Source organism: Pseudoliparis swirei, chromosome 2 (genome assembly GCF_029220125.1).
Source record: "Pseudoliparis swirei isolate HS2019 ecotype Mariana Trench chromosome 2, NWPU_hadal_v1, whole genome shotgun sequence".
NCBI classification, from domain to species: Eukaryota; Metazoa; Chordata; class Actinopteri; order Perciformes; family Liparidae; genus Pseudoliparis; species Pseudoliparis swirei.
The window spans coordinates 15,291,176-15,314,079 of NC_079389.1; the positions used below are offsets into that span (position 1 = coordinate 15,291,176).

At 39.1% G+C, this 22,904-nt stretch overlaps 2 protein-coding genes and 1 long non-coding RNA gene across 3 annotated transcripts; 2 read left to right on the plus strand and 1 right to left on the minus strand.

Moving 5' to 3' along the window:
• Nucleotides 1-59: 59 nt before the first annotated feature.
• On the plus strand, nt 60-11,030 carry LOC130206687 (histamine N-methyltransferase-like). The gene is made up of 7 exons (XM_056434762.1): nt 60-135; nt 741-887; nt 2,003-2,055; nt 5,815-5,922; nt 8,402-8,532; nt 8,716-8,809; nt 10,458-11,030. The coding sequence occupies exons 2-7, from the start codon at nt 751-753 to the stop codon at nt 10,817-10,819; spliced, it is 885 nt and encodes a 294-aa protein (XP_056290737.1). The 5' UTR covers nt 60-135; nt 741-750; the 3' UTR covers nt 10,820-11,030.
• Nucleotides 11,031-16,389: 5,359 nt separating this feature from the next.
• On the minus strand, nt 16,390-16,805 carry LOC130206726 (uncharacterized). Its single transcript, XR_008834162.1, has 2 exons — nt 16,687-16,805; nt 16,390-16,603 (listed from the first exon to the last, which is right to left on the minus strand). It is a non-coding gene; the product is annotated as an uncharacterized LOC130206726 (long non-coding RNA).
• A 1,419-nt stretch (nt 16,806-18,224) lies between these two features.
• LOC130206692 (histamine N-methyltransferase-like) lies at nt 18,225-22,607 on the plus strand. The gene is made up of 6 exons (XM_056434775.1): nt 18,225-18,387; nt 19,391-19,443; nt 20,964-21,071; nt 21,232-21,362; nt 21,647-21,740; nt 22,032-22,607. The coding sequence occupies exons 1-6, from the start codon at nt 18,254-18,256 to the stop codon at nt 22,382-22,384; spliced, it is 873 nt and encodes a 290-aa protein (XP_056290750.1). The 5' UTR covers nt 18,225-18,253; the 3' UTR covers nt 22,385-22,607.
• Nucleotides 22,608-22,904: the final 297 nt, after the last annotated feature.

Here is a 22,904-nt window from a genome sequence, read left to right on the forward strand (position 1 = left end):
GTAATGTCGCTTGTCGTTAACGTGCAGCGTGTCAGCCCCGGGCGGCTCTGACGCGTCTCAGGGAGTCGGGAGGCTCGCGCCGGTGGGAGGTTCCAGCCCGCAGACCTCTCCGGACTCCCAGCTGCTGCACCACATGTAAGTGAACGCTGTCGCGGTTTGCCTCAGTAAGTGTAGTTTAAACAACACGTGCACAATTATAGTGACAAAAAGAGACAACTGTGACGTCACCGATCGCGTTCAGCACATCGATCGGACGCGACGGACTCCGTATCGATCTGTGTGTGCGGCTGTTGTTTGTTCTCCGCCGCTGCACCGAGACGTGGTTCCGGTTGCTCGATCCGACGGATTGTGGTTGTGCACATTTCCGGTTCAAATCACTGAGAGCAGAAGGCAAAGCAGATGATTGAACAACAATCAATCTAACAATGGCTGCATTGTGTTATGAGAAAAGGGAATATTTGTTAAACTATAATACATATTTGTGTAAATAAAGTGAGTGGAATAAGGAAGTTCGAGGAGCAGCAGGAAAACGACGTCCAATGACGTCACAACCTGTTGGTTCAATTGAATTCGGAGTTACAGTGAATGTTGATGATACATCTGACTGCAAAACTCTTTATTTGTGTCACAGTACCATAAGCTTGACAACAGCTACTCTGTTTATACTAAATTAATAAAGCAAATTGAAACGGCCTTCTTTGTTGGTGGAAATGCTCTCTGATTTATTCATTTTTTGCCAGTTTATTTGCCATGGCGTCTCCACTGACGAGTCTGGTTAGTGATGATAGCAGATACCAGAAATGCTTCCATCTTTTTCTGGAGCGCTCCTCTGAGCATCAGTGTATGCGGGACTTCATCCACAATATGCTGCCAGATATACTGGCCAGGTAATCTGCCACACACACACACTCACACACACACACACACACAGACACACACACACACGTGTTATGAGTGAAGCCACATGACCACATCATTACAAATATAATAGATGTCATATCCAATATGATGCTATACAATGTAATATATTAGGAACTAGGGAACAGTTTTGTGTGTGTGTGTGCATGTGTGTGTGTGCATGGGGGGGGGGGGGGGGAGTGTGCGCATCAAACACTTATTGCCATGAACTTTACCTTGTGTTGTGATATGAATGTTGCTGATTAACCAGATTGCCATAAACCTAGAGATGGTCTCAACCCTTAGGGAACATAATGCAGAACAGAATACAATAAAAGTTAATAAGCAGTGTAGAAGAAGGCAGATTGGGAGAAACAATATTTCACTTCCATTTACCACCTGAAATGTTATTAACACGACAGATAAAAATAAGACTGATTCCTCCACCTCTCATTATTTCCCAAACACAAGTCTGGGAAGTGTTGTTATGTGAGGTTGTCCCGAGGCTGAAATAAGTTTCTTTCTTCAGATGTAATCAGAAAAAGAAGGAGCAGTGTACACACCTCAACCAATTACACTGTCAAGTATGTCAGGAAATAAAATTGATAAAATACGGTGTGAGGACGTGAAGCACGGATAGAATTAATCAACATAACTTGTATGTACTCAAATATAATGTTTTGTTGTTCTATTATACAAGTGTTATCATGCCGTTTGTTACCGTTATGCCCACCAAACCAAATAATTAACGACGAGCATAGAGTACAAAGATGAACCAGCTGAACAAGGTGTGTGAATGTGATTGGCATTGATTGTGGAAGGTTTTCTTTTCTTGCATGTTGTCTATGTTGATATAAGTTTGGGCATGCTAAAGAGAACCAAACCCTGTGACACACCAGAGAGGAACCTGGAGAGATGTACCCCACAAGTGAATTAAAAAGTGTGATCTGCCTCACACGCCGTCCCAGAACATCGCACCCGTGTCAGGCCAAATTGACAGTTACAAGCCCTAAAAATGTGTCCCACATTCGGGAGAGTTTGAGGATGTGAATTTAAAGACTTGACTGTTCAGAAGAATCAAAGTGCTTTTCTGCTCTCCCCTCAGCATTGGAAATGGAAAGTCCCACCTGAATGTCATAGGAGTTGGGAGTGGAGATGGTAAGTGCACACGCTGTAGGACATATTTTTACTGTTGAACTTAATTTCTGTGCTGTGGGACTGTGACACAGTAACCCGAAAGTGAGGGGGCGTCGATGAATCGGCCCATTGTACCTTCCTATTGGTCTGCTGTCATTTATGGGCTGTCATTTATGGTCATAGCCGTAAAGACCTTTGCCCTTCTTATTGCTGCCAAGCGTTTGTATAGATCCATCCTGTGGTCCGATTAAGCTTGAACCTTAGTTGCAGACAAAGGGACCAACTAGTCTGTGTTTTTTATTGCAATAATGATAACTTGCATACTATGTTCTTGAACCAACGCACTACAATATGTGCCCACCAGTATGGAGGACTTAAAATGACTTAAGTATGAATAAATAAATAAATGCATAAATAAATACAAGAATAAATAAATAAATGCTTAAATAAATGTATAAATACAGGAATAAATAAATAAATGCTTAAATAAATGTATAAATACCGAAATAAATACAAGAATAAATGTATAAATACAGAAATTAATAAATATAAGTTATAACTCAACAGGACATCATTAAATACATGTATTTCTACATTTCTGTATTTCTTCATTTATTTATATCTCTATTTATGTGTCCACACGTATTTCCTCATTTATTTATGTGTGACATTTGCGTGTCCGTATATTCAAATGAGCTGGGCGGTCCGAACCTCATTGTTGAACAGGATTGGTCAAGTCAGGGAGCAAGACAGAAGCAATCGATCCCTAGCACTTGGATCTGTAGACGAACAGCGTTTATTATGCATTCTTGTCTGTACATTCTAAATACTACTGTTGTTGAGTAACGGAATGTAATTTAAGGATGTTTTCAGCCGAGAAGTTAGTAGTTTAAGCATCAAATCTGTGGTCGGTTTATCGAGATTCAGCCTAATAAGGATATGCGACGGAGATTTGAGGTTCTGCTCGCGGGACCACTGAGCTCCGGGCGCTCAGCGCGCTGTGTGGCCGCCGAGAGAAGCCTGATCTCGGCAGGACTTTTTTAAATGCTCCGCTGGCTCTGACGTCTCCGCAGCGGCTAAACATGAGATATAATTAGGTTTTGGAGGATCTAAAGAGCACAACGAGTTCATTATTTACTAAAAGATAACGTTACGTCAATTTGACTGAGGGTTAAGATTCATAACTTCATATTGTAGCGACCCTAGGTCAGGAAAGCTACGAGACGTTGTATATTTATGACCGTTTATTCGTAGCCTACGCCAAACGACAGTGAATACCGCAATTCTACTCCACTATAAAGTATTTTACAGTGAATGATTGGAGTAAATTCATGCGCAAGAACAGTTGATGTGGTGACGTCACAAGACCAGAAAGACAATCCTGCGTCCTCGAGAGTCTGGACTCTCATGACCAGACTCCAAAAGAACACGAGTCTGTCCTCAGTGTACTTGGAATTGATAAACGGCTGAAGTCAAAAAGCTGTCTAAGCTAACTTCTGCTAACGGTGAGCTGAGCGAGTCAACTTCAGCGTCATGTGCCAGGCAGAAGTAGGAGAGCACAACACACCAGGTGCATCACACTCCTGTGACCAATCATGCTTTAGACCAGTGGTCGCCAACCCGTCGATCGCGATCGACCGGTCGATCTCGGAGACGTTCCCTGTCGATCTCCAAAATAAAATGAAAATAAATTCAGAAACACATTGTTCCTTGTTTTCGAACAATTTCTGAAGTGTCTTCTGAAATGTTTTCTTTCTGACTGGAAGATTGACGTCAGAAAAGATCTCTGCCTGATTCATGAACGCCTGAAAACGGGTTCGCTTACACAGCCGTGTTGTCAGCTGTGCGCCCCGAAAGAGGGGAACGTACCACTACAGGTGAGGCGCAGGGGAAATGCAGAAAGACCTTTATTGATAACTTCACATATTACACAAGCTCAAAGTACACCGACATAAAACTAAGTCATCAATAAATAAATGTTGAAATGCCTGTACCTTCGTGTACATGTTTACGTTACGGCATTAATAGGTTACGCCTGCGCATGCGCGACAGCCGAGATTCTTGGCGACTTGCCAGGTCTTACCTCTGTGAGTTGGGCTTTTCTGCTGTTGTCCTTCAAAACAAATGCTCAATATTGAGCTTTTTTTTCTTGTCTGATAGAGCAATCTGGTTTACTTGAAAGTGATTGCAATTGTATTTATTCTATTATTTGAAAAGGGACAGATGCAGGAGTCACAAATGGTGATTCTCATATTTATTATTATGGAAATTATTTAAATCTGAGGATGTCTGTAGAGCTGATGTGAACGTAATCACCAACGGTCTGAGTTCAGAACCAATCCCAGATGAGAAAACTTTCATGAATACCAATTTGGCCCCGAAAAACTCGTCAGTGGAGTTGAGAAAATCACCAAATCAAAGACCAGGAGCTGGATGACTGACAGACAGCTCACATACTGCCTCAGACTGGCTGTCTGTGATTATGAACTAACTACAAGCTCAGAGTTCAGTCACAGCCATAACACTGACTGGAGTCACATGGCTTGATGGCATTGTGATGAGAGCTGAATTTACATGAGTTCCACTGACTGATCATGTTGTCAGTGTTGTGTTGTAATTGGATTGGATTCAATTTATTGTCATTGCTAGAGTACAGGTACAGAGGCAACGAAATGTAAATAAATACAACATTTATATTGGTAGTTTATCCAGCTGCTCATTGCAAATGTGTTTTTTCTTGTTCATATTGTGTGCGGTTAACAAATATCTTACTTGTTATATTACACTTAAATTCTGTGTTCCTGGTCACATCAATTTGAACGCTGGACCAAAATGACAATTAGGCCAAATAAAAAGTCATAAGTCCAGTCTGGACAGTCGTTTTCTCTCAACGCCTCAATAGGTAGATCTTGCCGGTCATGAAGGCGGAGGTCGGGGATCTTGGGCTCAAAAAGGTTGGTGACCACTGCTTTAGACAGAGGTTCGGACCGCCCCAGCTCATTTGAATATACGGACACGTAAATGTCACACATAAATAAATGAAGAAATACGTGTGGACACGTAAATAGAGAAATAAATAAATGAAGAAATACAGAAATGTAGAAATATATTTATGTAATGATGTCCTGTTGAGTTATAACTTATATTTATTCATTCCTGTATTTATTTATACATTTATTTAAGCATTTATTTATTTATACATTTATTTATTTATTTAAGCATTTATTTATTTATACATTTATTTAAACATTTATTTATTTATTCCTATATTTATTCATTTATTTATTTATTTATTTATACTTAAGTAATTTTGAGTCCTCCATACACCAGTGCTATTACCCTTCACTTATGTCAATGCTAATTCTTTTAATTGACCTGAGCTGTCACGTCAGTGTCACAATGAAGCAAGGGTTCTGATTCTCTAATAGACTGTAAAATGGACGACTCCCCCACAGGGTATAGTTCTATGTAATCAGACAGATTCACCTGTCCAGATCAGCTTCTTTGATTAGATTTACATGACAACTTGTCAGCTTTGATAAGAACTACAACAAAATCACCTGCCTATGACTAAATGATATTGAAATAAATATCATAGTGATAACTCTCTGGTTTTGACCTTTTGAATCAAGGCAGACACACCTCTAGATCCCCACGTTACGAGTGCAGTTTTCTAGTTTTTATTATGAAACAGGTTTGCTCGTGTGGTGAGAGTAGGTCACAATTGTCACTAGAAGAGATTGGTGGTTTTCGAAATACAAACTGTATTGGAACCTTTAGGTGAGATTGACCTCGAGATGCTCTCCGAGCTCCGTCTGAAGCACCCAGGGGTGACGGTGGATAACGAGGTGGTGGATCCCAGCAGCATTCAGCTGCAGAACTACAAAGGTACAGTCTTTATGGGCTCACATGTATCTTCCTCATACACACACACACACACACACACACACCACACACCTTTATACGGTATCTGTATATTCACATTAGTTTAACGTCATTATTCATGTTCACACATCTCTGTCCAAACCCTCATGTCAGAAAGTATCCACCTTTCAGAAGAATCTGAAACTAACACTGAAACCCACAAGCTCCAAATGATATATATTGTTGTTCAAATATTTATAATTGAACAAAAAAGTAAGAACAGATCAATGCTCAGTACGTTTTAAACATGATAAAAAAATCTGTGTCAACATTGTTTTATTATGTTATGTTTGTGTGTGCAAAACAAATACTAATTGCCAGTAATCATGGTTTACAGTAATCATGGTTTACCAGGAATGTCATAAATTACCATTGGCCTGAAAAATGGTGTGAGATATGATCGTTGCTGAGGAACTCGATCACCACGAACCAAGAGATGTTCTAAACCTTTAAGCCATATATACACAGAACAGATTACAGAACAGATTGCAGTGCAGTACATACACGGGAAGTTAATAATGCAGGTTTGACAGAAGTTCACATCACAAATGAACTCCTGGATTGTGATTAACACACCTCATTATTTCAAAACACAACTCTGGGAAACGTGTACATGTATTCTTGTAATACAAGGTTATGGCTGGCTGAAAGTATGTTTGTGATACATCACAATTGTTGAGTTGCATTTGTTTTTAGCCAAATGTGAAAATTATGAGTGTTTTTATTAAGTTAATTGATTGTTGATATAATTATTCTCATGAAAGTCTGCAATGAGCCAATGAGGGGGAAAAAGATCCCTCAAAATGAAAAGTAGATTTATGATATATTTTCATGATTTTATGGTGAAAATAATAATAATAAATGATAAAATGATATTAGTTTCAATGAAGAGTCGGATTGCAGAGATTCTTTTGCTTCGTGACCAAAATACAATCAAACAAACACAAAACTACTCACTGCAGGTAAAACAAACGGCCCAATAATTAACGAAAAAAAAAAAAAAAAACTATAATTAATGGAGGAAACTATTCAATATTATGATGAATATTGACCAGATACTGTGATGGTATGCCAAGTATCTGGTTGACGCCTTCAGAGGGCAGCAGACTAATATAATTAGTTATAACATGGTTGCTCTAATTATTTTACCCATTATCTGACCAGGCAGTTCTAGGATTAGATGAGAACAATTGCTTTTATTCATTTGCATCAGTAACTTTAAAACATAATAAAGGTCAGATTTGTCAACTTTGCAATCAGAGAAGCAAAATGTTACCATGCATGGCATGGATAAATAAAAAGACTTTGAAGTGGCCATTTATCCAATAATGTTGACACTGCCTCACATGTTTTGTTAAAAAAACCAGAGGCCACCCCGGTGCATGCTGGTCCTGAAGCTACCCACACCGACATATACCCACAGGTGGCCAGTGTTACCCAATCAGTGAACCAATCAAAAACTAAATATATCTAAACAACAATCACAAATCATAAAAAACTATTATAACCTAAATAAGCAATGATTAAACAATATTAATTTACAATAAAACTAAATACAAATGTCAAATGAAATAGCTACAACAGACTTTTTATTTATTCAAATCAACAACCAAAAAGTAATTATTCCTGGCAAAACAAAGAAGATGTAATTAAATAATTAGGAAAAATAATGTTACTTATAAACAAATATAAATGATTTACTTTATCTGCAGACGTTGGTTAATTAGTAAAGACACACAATTTCTGAATGGAATAAAAAAATTAAACATAGCTATAATCTTATTCACGGAACTAAACCCAGATAACCGTAACTTTGAATTCAAGCAATTTATAGATTGGCTTTAGGAATGACAGGCATCCTTCTTGACTGACCATTCACTGGTTTCCAGTCCATGGCTTGTATGTCAGAAGACATTAACTGCATTGCCACTTGAGACTCTTTGGCTGAAACTCTGCACTGAACCTCCAGTCTCTTGTGGTTGGAGGAAGGACGTTTTCTTTCCAATTACTGACATCAAAGGAAAGTGTGTTCTCCTGCTCGCATTTGAGTTGATGCTGGAGAAGTTGTTGGCAGAGGTCTAATATGTAATAAGTCTGCTCTTCAATCTGAGGAGTACTCCTTCAACTGAGGTGCAAAATATATAATTAATCAAAATGATTTACAGATTCATTACTTCCAACAATGTGACAAGTAAATGTTACTGCCTAAAATAATAATAGTCAGTGGATGCACTGAAATATCATGTTTCGGTGTTACCATTACTGTGCAATACAGGTAATTGTAATTAATAATGCAATGTCTTATTAGTTATATTATACTTTCCTGTTATATGAAATGGAGATAGACAGAACAACATGTAGTAACAATCTGGATGTTGTAACATTATTGTGTCATGATGTTTTCATCTAATTCCCTATCTCTGTTTTGTGTCTATTGATGCAGTTTTGGTGTCACAGAAACCAGGTTTAGATTACATCAAATTTAACTGGAACCAGATGACAGCCATTGAGTTTGAGGAGCACTGGAAAGTGAAAAAGATGACTATGAAGGCTGACTTCATTCACATGATACAGGTTTGTGTTTTGCCAACGTAGTGCTTCTGGCCCACAAACTGTATTTGTGACACTTCTAGGTCATATTCATTCGGTGGTGCTCCACAGCAATTAATCCCATTAGAACACCCGTCTAGCATTACGTTATAATTGGGTGCTCAATGAATCCAGATGCCAGCTCATTATCTGTTGTGAAACCGACAGATGCTGTACTATGTGAAGTGTCCTGGAGCTACCATGAGCTTTTTCAGGAGTCTCCTGGACAAGAATGGGAAGCTTCTTATCATCCTCGTGTCTGGTAAGGGAGTGGATTGTATCTCAAACTATCAAGACATTTCATCTTTTCCTACTCTCTTGAGTCTTGGGCTTAGTGTTGTTGTATAGAGCCAGTATGCATAGTGCTGATACATATTGTGTACATATTAGGGAATCAGTGGATGTATTCAAACTAACAATGTATCGGATCTAAAAAGAAATACTACTTTCATGATACATATGTTCATGGTTCACAGAAGATACATCCTACTTCTGTCTTTTCCTCCGGTGCCTCCCAACAGTGCACATTATTTACTTAACCAGTATAATATCTCAACATTCAGACGATGGATTGGATAATACTGATATTCATTCTTGTAATGTAAATGTATGTTAATGACTTTGGTGATCTAGTGGCACTCTCACGCTCCACACTTTAGATCATGAATAAATACCTGTACAAATACTCACATTCCCATCAGTCTCGGCCGTACTTATATTCAGTGCAAATTACATACATATTTTGTCGAATTTGGACCTGTTCAATATTAATAAACTTTGAATTAACAAGCATTGCGATTCACTTTTGCTGCTGGATCTGGTTTGTAGTCTGTTAATGTTACACCAATGCAGGATAATGTTAAACCTGAACACGTTGACGAGTCGATGAGCGAAAACATGAAAAGCGGCTTTGCCATTACAACTTAAATTATTCATGTTTTTTTCCAAACTAACTTATAACTTTACTGCTAGAGAAATACATCTTCTCATTATCCATGCTCTACTTTTTAGTACCACTTTGCTCAGAAGTGAGTAGCATACAGCTGTTTTTTAAGTGCTTGGGGGAACTTTTGAGTTAGAATAGTATTGAATTTAGTATTGCTGAGGACCAGAGGAAGCACAGCAAGGAGTGTGAAGTGATTTTTCATAAGCAGTTCTGGAGAAAGCTGCAGGCAGTAACACCACGAGTGGATTCAGCCTATTCTGAACAGGCGTGTTTTCAACCGGCACTGCACAGTGTGTAATCAATTGATGACGTACCAACAATTATAGTTTTCCATTCAGGCCAAATTGCTCAACTGTGTTAAAAGTATGAAGCCAACATGCCTCTCCGCAGAGCAGTGTGTTGATAATCTCAAACCCTCTAAAGGGAGAGTGAGATTTGTGAACCATTAACCGAACAACAGGGACATTTTTAGCACGTGGGTAAATGTGTGCAGCGGAAGTTTTTGTTATTATCAGGGCTCTCAAGTTTTGAAGACAGGCAAGAGTGACATTTCCATCAGCACCCCCCCGATACAAAAGATAAGTTTTTCTTTCTGATTGGCTATTGTGTAGCCCATTTCTTTTTTTGATTGGCTGACAAGTGGCTCCTCACAGCAGAACTCCAGGGGAGCGCTTGATTCCTCCACTGTGAGGGCAGCGCGGCCAGCTCATGTTTGCGCGCTGCTGCACATTAAAACATTAAATAGCCGAAAGTTTTTTTCAGCGTGAGAAATACAATGTGTGGCGGGAGTGCGTGACTTAAGACCGAAATGCGTGAGTCTCACGCTCAATGCGTGACACTTGAGAGCCCTGTATTATTATTATTATTTAGAAATATTGATGGCACCTGATTTAGCTCCATATGGCTAAAAGCTTAGCCTAAGCTATGTTTACTGTAAATCCTGTTTTCATGTCATCTTCCCCAGGTGAGAGTGGTTGGGGAAAGCTGTGGCAGACCTACGGGAACCAACTCGGTAGCTCAGAAATAAGTCAGCATGTGACCACTGGAGACCTCAAAAGCCTCCTGGACTCCAAGGGGGTGAGCTACCAGAGCTATGAGCTGCCATCTCAAATGGATATCACCGAGTGTTTCACCGAGGGGGATGAAAAAGGAGAGCTTCTGCTTGATTTTCTCACGGAGGTGCTAGATTTCAGTAAGACAGCCTCTTCTGAACTGAAAGCTGGTGTTTTAGAGTTACTGCGGCACCCAGACTGTAGCGTGGAGTCCAATGGTAAAGTAATCTTTAACAACAACCTTGGAATGATAGTCGTAGATCAGCTTACTTAAAAAGACGACGTTCGTATAGTGAATGGGACATTTGCAGCAGATTAACAACATACTTGTAGTTTTAAGGGTGATTGTTTAAAAGTGTACAATGTAGTAATGTAACACACTGTTAGCCTGTGGGAAATGACTTATTTCACATGATCATGTTGATATCAATTATTAGTTCTTGATTGTATCTGACCTTGTGCAAAATAAAAATGAATTGATTGTTTTGATTGAAACACATTTTGTTTAAGTGTCATCAACCACAAAATGGGAAATTCTGAGTTTTGATAAGCTTCAGAAATCAATCTGATATTCCATCATGACATCATTTTTAATGGGCTACAGATGGCAGTGCAACCAACCCTATCACACTATGGCTCCCATTGGATCATATTACTTTGGACATATGAAGATAAATTGAATGTTTAATTTTCCATGGAGATTGAGTTTGGTAAGTTTAATCAAATCGACACTCCTGTGGGGGTGTCTGAATTATATGTCTTTGCTTTTAAATGATGTGTATTAAAATGTTTGAAGTTTATATTTACATCATGATGTGACAAATAGTAAACCACAACCCGTTTATGCTGGATTTTCTCTTTTGCGTGTTTTACATGTCTCCCATATTTTTCATTGTTAAACTTTTTAAGTAAATACACAGAAATAAAATGGACACAAATTACAATTTTTTTCCCAGTATCATGTCATGCAAATATGGTGGCAAACTGTCCTGGACAAATTAACTGGAAGATAAAGCAGTTTCACGAACCACACAATGGTGTTCATGTTATTGATATTTGCATCAATATTTCTTTCCATGTCAATTACCTTTTGGCCTATTTTTCATTAATTTCAACTCTAATGCGGTTTAGATGCAAAATTAAGCATATCAACCAACCTGACAAGTGCATTTTTCCTGCTATCTGTGATCATAACTTTAAGTAATCATACCCTGAGAAACAAGATTAGCATATTGACTCGTGCAATGTATCGGGTTAGTCAGAAACAGGCACAATGCTGGCCTCACGATGTGTCTTCAGGCACATCACCGATGTATGAAGTGTTAGCCCCATCTTGAGGGAATTATCAGTAACTGGCTTTTAAATTACAAGGCTCGGCGGATCAAAGACAAATTAAATATAAATGTAGATCACATTGACTCTTCTCCCTGAAATTGCATGCAAATCTGCAATACAAACTTAAATTAAACTGAACATGAACAAATATGTTAAACGCTACATGGAAACAAAAACAGGTACATTTTGAACTGGAAACATATTTTCCAGTCTTTGAACTGAAATAATTACATAACACAGAGATCAAACTCGAGCACCCAGACAGATGTATATGCATTAAAGTGGTATTAACTGTAGGTGCGGTTCAGGCTGTATGCTTAATTGCTCTTGACTGCAGCACAGTCATTTTCCCCTTTCTTAGGAAAAGCGGTAGACCACTGTACCTCCATCTAGATTGGTAAAAAGAAAGAATTCTGGTGCAGCTCCCTGGGTCCCTGGGTTTGAAGTATGAATGAGAAAAGCCGGTAGCATTAACATGTGGAGCCACTGGAGTCATGACGTGATCGATTTATCATGAATACAACCAATTAATAAGTCAAATTATTCCTGATGCATACAAGAAATACACATACACTACCGTTCAAAAGTTTGGGGTCATCCAGACAATTTTGTGTCTTCCATGAAAACTCACTTTTATTTATCAAATGAATTGAAAATTGAATAGAAAATATAGTCAAAACATTGACAAGGTAAGAAATAATGATTAATATTTGAAGTATTAATTTTGATCTTCAAACTTCAAGCTCAAAGGAAGGCCAGTTGTATAGCTTATCTCACCAGCATAACTGTTTTCAGCTGTGCTAGCATAATTGCACAAGGGTTTTCTAATCAGATATTAGTCTTCTAAGGCGATTAGCAAACACAATGTACCATTAGAACACTGGAGTGATAGTTGATGGAAATGGGCCTCTATACACCGATGGAGATATTTCATTAGAAACCAGACGTTTCCACCTAGAATCGTAATTTACCACATTAACAATGTATAGTGTGTATTTTTGATTAATGTTATCTTTATTGAAAAAACAGTGCTTTTCTTTGAAAAATAAAGACATTTCTAATGACCCCAAACTTTTGAACGGTAGTGTACATCAATAAATCTATTAATATATACAATACAAATTAGTCTCATCAGATCTGCTGCCATTTGTCTTGGCCACTGAAGAGAAAAGCAGAGCTGTGAACTGGTCACCACTTGCAGGTGAGTTGGATCTGATGAAGTCGGAGGCTTTTGTCCAGACCTCATGAACCCAGAACTTTAGTGGGAGGGAATTTTGTAACGTCTGGCTGAGGCTCCTGTCCTCGAGACCGAGGAAGAGTCATGTGGATTCAGTCCTGGCTGTGGAATGTTGGACCAGCTCTTTACCCTTGAAGAGTTGTTGGAGCGATCATGAGAGTTTGCCCATCCAATCAACATGTGTTTTGTGGACCTGTAGAAGGCTTACACTTGTGTCCGCTTGGATATATAATAGTAGTAGGGTCAGGAATATAGGGTACTAGAGTCATTTCTATGAGCCATCGTGTCCTTGTATAACAAAGTTACAAAGGTGAGAGGTGTATCCAGATACTCTGCATACATTTGGCACTAGCTAGAGGCTGGAAAAAGTGCAACAGTCGGTTTTGTCAGGATTGCCAAAGTGTTTCCGAGAGATGGTTCTTTAATATGGAAGCCACAATAAAAGATGATTGTGTTCAATGGGGTTTCAGGGTTGTCATCCCAATGCTACGTTGTTGTAAGGGTTGCATGAAAGCCACTGTGGCAAGGAGAAAATGAAGGCCCGCTCCAGAGGTTTATTTTTGTCACTAGGTGAGGATATTAAAAGTGAGATAAATCTGTACAATATGTCCAAGCAGCAGCGTAGCATGCCTGCCACAGCACCTTGAATTTGCCGAGGATCATCAGCAGATGTGTTGTTATGGATGAATGTGTTCACTGGCCTGAGGTAATTCATATGCAGACCACCACAGACCAGTATTGAGGTTTAGAGAAACCTATTTGCGTCATACGGATTGCCTAAAGAGGTAGTGACAGACATCGGACCTCAATTTGCTTCAGGCGAATTTGAGTCATTCATTCAGTTGATTGAGTTAAACACATTTAAACTTCAGCTTACCATTCAGCCTTAAGGGGATTGCCTGAAAGAGTCAGGCAGCGCTTGCCATAAACTACCGAGGAGGAGAGAAGTGGTTGGACGGTGTGGTTGCTAATATTTTGGTTCCTGTAACATACGTAGTGAACAGTATGATATTTCATATTGTGATCATTGAAATAAGTCATAATTTGCAATGGCAAAATTATTTGTTCGGTAAGAATAGATATATATATATTTATATATATATATATATATATAACATTCATACAAACACAACGTTCCCTGGTCTATTCTTTTCTAGCTTTTTTAAATGTATTGTAGCATTTTATGAGCAGATAGCTATGAAAGGTAAGTCAAAGCTAAAGGAAGCGTGATGAAATGTGACTTCAAACACATTGACCTTTAATTTTTTTAATGATGTCATGAGAAGTGTCTCACTTTGTGTCAGCAATGAGATATATTTAGCTTCCCCTAAATCGTCTGCCACTGCTGGAATACGGTGGGGAGCAATTAAATAGATATTTGTATATAAAATTTAAAAACTAGAGCTTAGTAGAGTAGAGATGCCATGTGTGTCTGCAAAGACTGTTCATGCGATATTTTTGACGACCTTTCTGTACATGTTCTCACCATGTTAAAGTTATCAGCTGCTGCTTGGAACTTTCTTCCAAAAAGTCTGTAAAGATTATAGCTAAAAATAATCATATTTGTATCATCTGAAGTGTCTACAGATACCTACACATTGCTCTGGGCTTTCATGGACGCAAGCTATAATCCAAAAGGTTAATAGAGGTTCCCCCCCCCCCCCCCTTTACAGATGATTTACCATGTGGATAACCTCGCAGACACCATAAACTGAAGTGTATACTGATATGGTGGCCTGCAAGTCATGAAACTCTAATATTGCATTTTGTTTTCACAGTCAAGGGCCAGAGAACATTGTCTGCCCTTTGTTCTGCTGCCAGTGGTGTTTTCAGTAGCCTCACACTTACCAACGATCCTCTGACTCCAGTGTATGTGTGAAGGTTCCCCCTTTCTAGGCGAAGTCTCGTGGGCCTTACACAGTTAAAAGCAATATGTCAGAAAGACATTCAGTTTACACACTCGAGAGAGGGACGTGAGCACAGTGATGTCATGTAAACTTATAAAAAGCCCTCCACCTCTGAGGTAAAATGTGACTTCCCTTCCACAGATCTTAAAATTGAATCTGTAAAATCAGTAGCTATTGTCTCTCCTTCAGAATACTTTGTTATTCCACCTCAGCCGGTTCTTACAAGGAGACACAATCATTCTGAGTGCATGAACCGCCTCAACGGTCAGTTGGGTAATGTGTCAGACACTCAGCGGGCAGGTCTGGTGAAATTGCAAAAGTCTCACTTGTCCTTCTTTTTAGATACATTATCGTGTTTCAACCTGAGTGAGCTCGACACACATGTGGGGGATGCTCAACCTGCTTCACTAGGTTCCTTCCAGCTGACCAAGGTAAAGTGAGCAGGTGCATGGCAGATGAGGCAGAGTACACGTTAAAACATGAGATTGCAGAAGCAGCATACTCTACCTCTCCATGTCTGTTGGCAGATAAGGTTGACGGGCCGTATAGATTTTGCACAGATTTCAAAGAAGTTAATGCTGTTACCAAACCTGACTATTATCCAAGGCCTCCAATGCATTTATCAGGTGTAAAATGCAGCATTGATTACCATATTCAACCTCTTGGAAGGTGATTTAACAGCCAGAGCTGTGCACTTTTTTTAAATGATCTTTTATCTGTTTACTTTTTACCCAGTTTGTTTTACTTATCTGATGACTTACCAGAAATAGTGCACATTAATCAAGATTTCAGATTCTACCTTAATGTTAGTGTGCCAAAGTTGGCTCATGAGGTATTTTCTGTATAGTCCCTGGAAATCCCTACAAATTTGTGTTTTAACGTTATAAATGCAATGCCTCAGCAAGCAATACAATACAATAGAGGGAGCGGGGTAATGTGAGACACGTTTTACATTTGCTCCCCTCTAGGCAAGTAAAAATGATATATCAGTCAAATGTACACATTTCCCATTAATTCAGGATGTTTCTTAGCAATGGACATTATCAGAAGGTCTTTTGGACAAAGGGCAGTGAAAATATGATTGTTTTAAAAAAAAAGTGGTCTTGTGTCTTACTTTACCCCAGCTTAGGGGTAAAGTGAGACAGACCTGAGAAATCAAGGGTGTAAAGTGAACCACTTACTTTTTCCACTTTAAAACTACCATAACAACACATGTTGTAATAGTTAAAATCCTGACAGCTAGATTGACAACCACACATTCCAAAACTAATATCGGATTAGTAAAAGAATCATGGAGATTGGTCAATTAAGCACATTTATTTAAACACTTGAAAGTAACTCCGAACAAAATCATATACAACATAATATAATTCGAAATGTTTTAATTAACATTCAAATGACAGATATAACCAGTTAGATTACACCACAGTCATGGGACCATCATCAAAACCAGCTAGAACAGTCTGGGACTGATTTTCCTCCACTGTATTGAAGGCTGTCGCTCTTCCCAGTGATGTTTCCTCCAGACTTCGGACAGAGAGATTGCGACGTGCTTGGAAGCTGCCAAACCACTCGACTCCTAAAGAGTCGAAACATCATTATTATAAGATTTCGCTTTGTTAACCTGCATAATCATGTGATCTCTTGCATACCATAGCCTACCTGCACATTGTTTCTCTGTCCAATTGGCAGGGACAGGGATATTGTTTTTCTCTGCGTATTCAAATGCCAGTTCACGGCACTTAACTGGATCAAGGCCATGGAACTGGTCAGCGAGTTGTTTCAAGTGTTTGGCAAGCTCCTCCTCCATTTCATCCGTGAATATTCTCTTTGCCTCAGCTACTGCCCCCCAGGCTACTGAATTGACTTCCCCTTTCTCTTTTTTCTTTATGAATCTTTTGAGGGTTGTCTTGTCAATATTTCTATCCGTTCCAGCTTTTCTTAAGGACTTCTTTCCTTGCATGACCTCAGCGGCTGCCATCTCCATCTCTGCGAGGGGTGTTTGGCCCCAGGTTGTCTTCCTGGTGTAGTTTCTTGGCATGATGGCTTTTCAGCCACTATTTTAGAAAAAAACAACATCTCTTAGCAATTCAGGCTACTCTTCAGCTAGCATCAATCACATGGTTTTAGATGTTGGAAGTTCATCGACATGTATGATATAAGTTGTTCTACCTGAATCAATTTATTTTGACACAACAGTTGATCATGTTCACAGCAAGAAAATGTACTTCTACATGCACATTGTGAGAAAAAATACATACTTACCACAGCACCAGCACCCACTTCTCCAACACAAGGGAGGAATAGGAGAGGCTTGAGAACATAATGGTCACATGACCATAAATGTGTTCCGTTGCCTAGATACACGGGGTGTCTCACATTACCCGATGTCTCACATTACCCCGCTCTCCACCATATGATTAAATACAAAACAATAAATGGTTTAATTCATAACAATACACTTGCCTTGAGGCGCTTCGATTCTCCGAAACATTTAACAAGTCATTTTTGAGAATTTCTAAGGTTCTTGAACCGATTCATCAATTATGTGACTTTGCACCTAGGGTCACAGGACAGGAATTGACTGACATGTGAAGACAATACCGATATGCTTTATTGTGTTTTAAAATGACATGCAACTGCTGTGCTGTGTTGGTGCTTGCTGCAGTGAAACAGCCCACACACGTCTAATAATAATGCTAGATTGACCATTATTAGATTATGTTGCCATCTTCTGTAGAGTATAGACTCTCATGTGCCCTCAATCACAATCTATAGCGGCAATATATGGCAGGAAGTCACGAATTGGACTTTACACGAAGCGTTCCGGTGCACCACTGCCCGAGTTTGAGCCACGATCCGAGTGAAATAGAAAAACAGAAAATCGAAACATTTGAGACTATAATTTCTGAGAATCTCTAAGATGCTTGTGAACTACTATCGATAAGGCTGATGTGTTAATAGCCTCTGGAAAACCCAATACATAGGAATCTGACAGCACGGTGGCGGCTGGTGTGCAGACAAAGTCCATCTTCTAAGATGTACGTGAGAGGTCATGTGAGTTGATGTGAGCCAGGCTGTGAGAGGGGGCGTGCCAGGCTGTGGGAGGGGGCGTGCCAGGCTGTGAGAGGGGGCGTGCAACTCTGCAACTATGCACAAGGAAACAATCGATTCCTCTGTCCTTACTCTCTGCACATCGTGTATACGTGTAGTGTAACGCATTGCAGTCATGGCCGAGGAAGCAAAGACGACTTGTTATGATGGCAGTTGTGCGAAGAGCTTTCAGTTCTACCTCCAGCACTCGGGCGAGCACCAGGCCATCCTCCAATGTCTTCACAACATCCTGCCAGGAGAGTTCAAAAGGTAACGTACAAGAGGAAAGCGCTTGTCTGTCAGGACATTCTCCCTCCGACCATTACCTATCATCTTCACTGCTCTTCCACTGCCTGCATGTGGCAAACTGTCGGTAAAGCAACGGTAACAAATCACAAGATAAATTAGAATGGTACCTTTTTGCTCTAAAAATATAAATATAATACTTTTATACAATAAATGTATTTATGTTTACATGTATATAGAAACGCTACTAGTATTGGACCTGAGGGTTAAGACACTATTGTTTTAAATGTTTTTATATTATTTATTTTTTTGTTTACGAAAATGGAAAATGAAGTCAACTGCATAATGAAGCACATACAGGACTGTCTCAGAAAATTAGAATATTGTGATAAAGTTCTTTATTTTCTGTAATGCAATTAAAAAAACAAAAATGTCATGCATTCTGGATTCATTACAAATCAACTGAAATATTGCAAGCCTTTTATTCTTTTAATATTGCTGATTATTTTTTACAGCTTAAGAAAACTCTAAAATCCTATCTCATAAAATTTTAATATTTCCTCAGACCAAGTAAAAAAAAAGATTTATAACAGCTGAGTGTTTGTCAAGGCTCAGGAAACCCTTGCAGGTGTTTCGAGTTAATTAGTCAATTCAAGTGATTTGTTTAATACCCTACTAGTATACTTTTTCATGATATTCTAATATTTAGAGATAGGATATTTGAGTTTTCTTAAGCTGTAAGCCATAATCAGCAATATTAAAAGAATAAAAGGCTTGCAATATTTCAGTTGATTTGTAATGAATCCAGAATGCATGACATTTTTGTTTTTTTAATTGCATTACAGAAAATAAAGAACTTCATCACAATATTCTAATTTTCTGAGACAGTCCTGTATACTGTGTAGTTGAGTTGTTATGTGCTGTTAGGTAACACACTTATTCATTTATGAATTATTATGCCATTCAAACTTTTTCTTTAAATTGTAAGTAACAATTATATCCTTTTATTTGTCCATCTATGTTGCAGAATCGGATTAGACAAAAGCAGCCTGGATGTTCTTGGAGTTGGAAGTGGTGGAGGTATGTGACGAGATACAGCAACTGGTAACTGTTGCATGGACACCTGTTGTCTCAGTTAAAAACGATGGTGTGCGGCAAAGCTCAACGAGTGCAAGGGGTTGCATTATCATGAGATGTATGTTCTTAAAGAAGCAGCTCTATTTAAAGATCAGAGTAAAATACACTCTAATAATAGTGTAATCATAATGATGCCATCGAAATGTTTATAATTTCAACCCCAGAGTTGGCTTTAATGTTTATCCATTCAAATTGTCCCATATGAACATTGTGATATGGTTTCAGGTGCAAAGGTGAACCCAAGTGAAAGACATCAGGCAGGCTGGTGAAATTAACAAAAGGCAAGCTTTGATAACAAAAAGCTGGTCGTAAAACAATAAACCAGGAAACAAACAGAGTGATCAGGCTGAGATGAACTAAACTGAGCCTGTAAGGCATGCAGACAGCCTTAACCTGAAAGAGGGAAAGCTCCCAGAAAGAGTTCCAATCCCAATATTTAGTCTCACAGGCTTTAAGGCGTGCTCCCGCAGAGTCCACGAGGGTTCAGGGTTGTCCACCTGTCAGATCGTTGAGTGTTTTAGTGGGCTCTCTAACAGACTCTTTGAGTCCTTAATGAACCCTTTACGTAACTCTGCATTTCGGCAGACTTTCGTAAACAAAGATGACGGCACATTCAGCTGTTCAGTCTGGCATATTCAATTTATTCAAGTTATTGATTATTTAACAAATACTTCTCTTCTCGTGAGGTAAGCCTGTTTGATGTTCAAATCGGGGAGAAAAAAAGAATGACAAAAAATTCCCACATTTGTACGTAATATTTCACAACGTTGTCATGAAAATGTGAAATATAGCAGAAAAGTGCTGTCCAATGGGTATTTCCACTATTTCAAGCCCCTGCAGCCTCACACACTAAGTGAGTCTCTGATGGTTCAGGATTTAAGGCTTTTGGGCACATTGAGAAAACTCAGACAAAATATTAAAGCATCATATTTACTTATCATATTTTACATGCATTTTCTAAAGTAACACGTCTGTTAAATATATGCCCCATCACTTATATTGGAAGCGCAGAAGGGTCCTGGTATTCGTTTAAAGTTGACAGATTTGAGAAGATGTCCAAAATTGTCACTTGCCCTTTAATTATAAGTTGGCGACGAGGAGACGGGATACCTATGGGTTGTAGGAGGAGACTTTGGTCAACGCTCTCGCAATCTGAACTGTGCTACACTAAAAGATCAAAGATTACATGGATGTTTGGACAGTGGCAACATCAAAGTCATTGCTCTTATCTAGGTCTGTAGTACAAACACCACCCCCCCCCCACCCCCCACACACAAACATGGACACACTCTTCACCTAATACTGTTTATTTGACAGGTCCATCTGAAATTGGTTCAAAGAGTTCATTAATGTTTGCAATATTCCAAAAAAATACCTGTTGGTGCATGCGTTTTCCACCATAAGGCAGCATTGCACTGAGGCCATGGGTTTTTAAAGTCTCAAGATGTGCTGGTTTCTTCCAGGGGAGGTGGATGCCCAGATACTCACTCTACTGCAGTCGACATTCCCTGCTGTCCCGATCACTATTGACATTGTGGAGGGCAGCTCTCAGCTCACAGACAACTTCAAAGGTCGAGTGATTTTGTATTATACATTTTAGATTTGTATGTGTGTCTTTGTCATCTTCATCTGATCATAATCTTTGTTATTTCACATTCTCGTACACTGTATATACTGTGTTTCTTAATTATATTGTCTGCATTATATTTTTTCTTTATGTACAACTTCTAGCTTTGGTTGCAAAGACCGCCAACCTTCAGAAGATCCCATTTGCCTGGCATTTGACGAGCAGTGAGAACTATGAGAAACAAGTCAAAGCTCAGGGAGATATGAAGAAATTTGACTTCATACAAATGGTTCAGGTATTGTGACCTCTCTTTTTTCACCTTCCGTTTAAAAATAATGTAATGACGTATATGTCTCACTCTGTGGATACCATGATACATTTGTTGCTTCCCTTAAATCCACTGCTGATGCTAGAACTCAGTGGGGCCCAAATCAGCAGACGTGCATAACAATAAATGTTATAAATATTCCCATAATGCCGTTTCCACCGAGTCTCTGACGTAACCGCGGTGTTTAAAAAGGCTTCAAGCATCATGCAGAACATCAAATGAAAGGTTGCTCACAACTCCCTCCTCAACAGATGATCTACTATGTGGATAACCTCGCCGATACCATCACATTCTACCGCAGCCTCCTGAAGAACAACGGCAGGCTGATGGTCATCGTTGAATCAGGTCAGCAGAACTACGTCTTCCAGACCGCCTCCCACCCTCCTTCATCCTAACCTGTTTCTTAATCTTTACTGAAGAGCAAAACATGTATCAATTTGCAACCTTACTTTATTTACCCAACACAATACTCCCTCATTTCATTCTGTGCTTGAAGAGCAGTGTGCTCTTGGATTTTTGTGTCGAGGTCACCGGTCCTCTTGACTGTTATTCAATATCCTCAGACGACAAGTAGCCGCTCATGACTAACAAAGTAGCGTCAGTGTGTAATGAATTGTTTCATCTTATACTATCCAGCTCACTCTGGTTGGGACATCCTGTGGAAGACTTACAAGAAGGTGCTCGCCGTTGATGCCATCACAGAGTACCGCTCATCGGCCGAGGTCGTTGCCTACCTGAAGAGCCAGGGTCTGAAGTATGAGGAGCACAGCATTCCCAACACCTTCGACATCACAGACTGCTTCGACCCAAGCAGCCAGACCGGAGGGCGCCTCCTGGATTTCCTGACAGCGAAAAACCACTTCTACCAGTCCTTCACCCCAGAGATCAGAGCAGGAATTCTCGACCTTCTCAGAAACAAGTGCAGCGTTGAAAAAGATGGCAAGGTGTTCTTCAACAGTAACTTGAGCTGCATACTTGTTCATGCTTGACGTGTCTTATGGAAATTGGTTCATGCATTCTGATTTCTCTTCTTGCATTCACTTGACCCTGCTATTGGATCAAGAGTGCAGCATGTGTGCCTGTTGCGAGGATTGAGTTTACAATTTGCAGTAGTTGTCAGTCATTTTAGCCAATTTTTACAACATGTTGTGTCTGTATGTAAACCAACTTTATAAAAAAATAAAGTCTTATTTCGTAAGTGGTAAAACTCAATGAATGTCTCTGAAATCTCATTCTCTACACCGATGAAGGACATTAAAGAGTTGAAAGTTTAATTTTGTTCAATTTATATTACGTTATATTGAACAAAATTAAACTTTATATTACATTAACATATTAATATTGTATTTTTGTAGCCCTACAATAAAGAGAAGCTTCGAATAACTTTCTGATAAATACGTTTAATTCAAGGATAAGCATGAACAATGACAGATATGTTGACACCTTGTTTACATAGATGGATTGAACATTTCTATAAACAAAGTAAATTCACTCTAATTTAAAAGATGT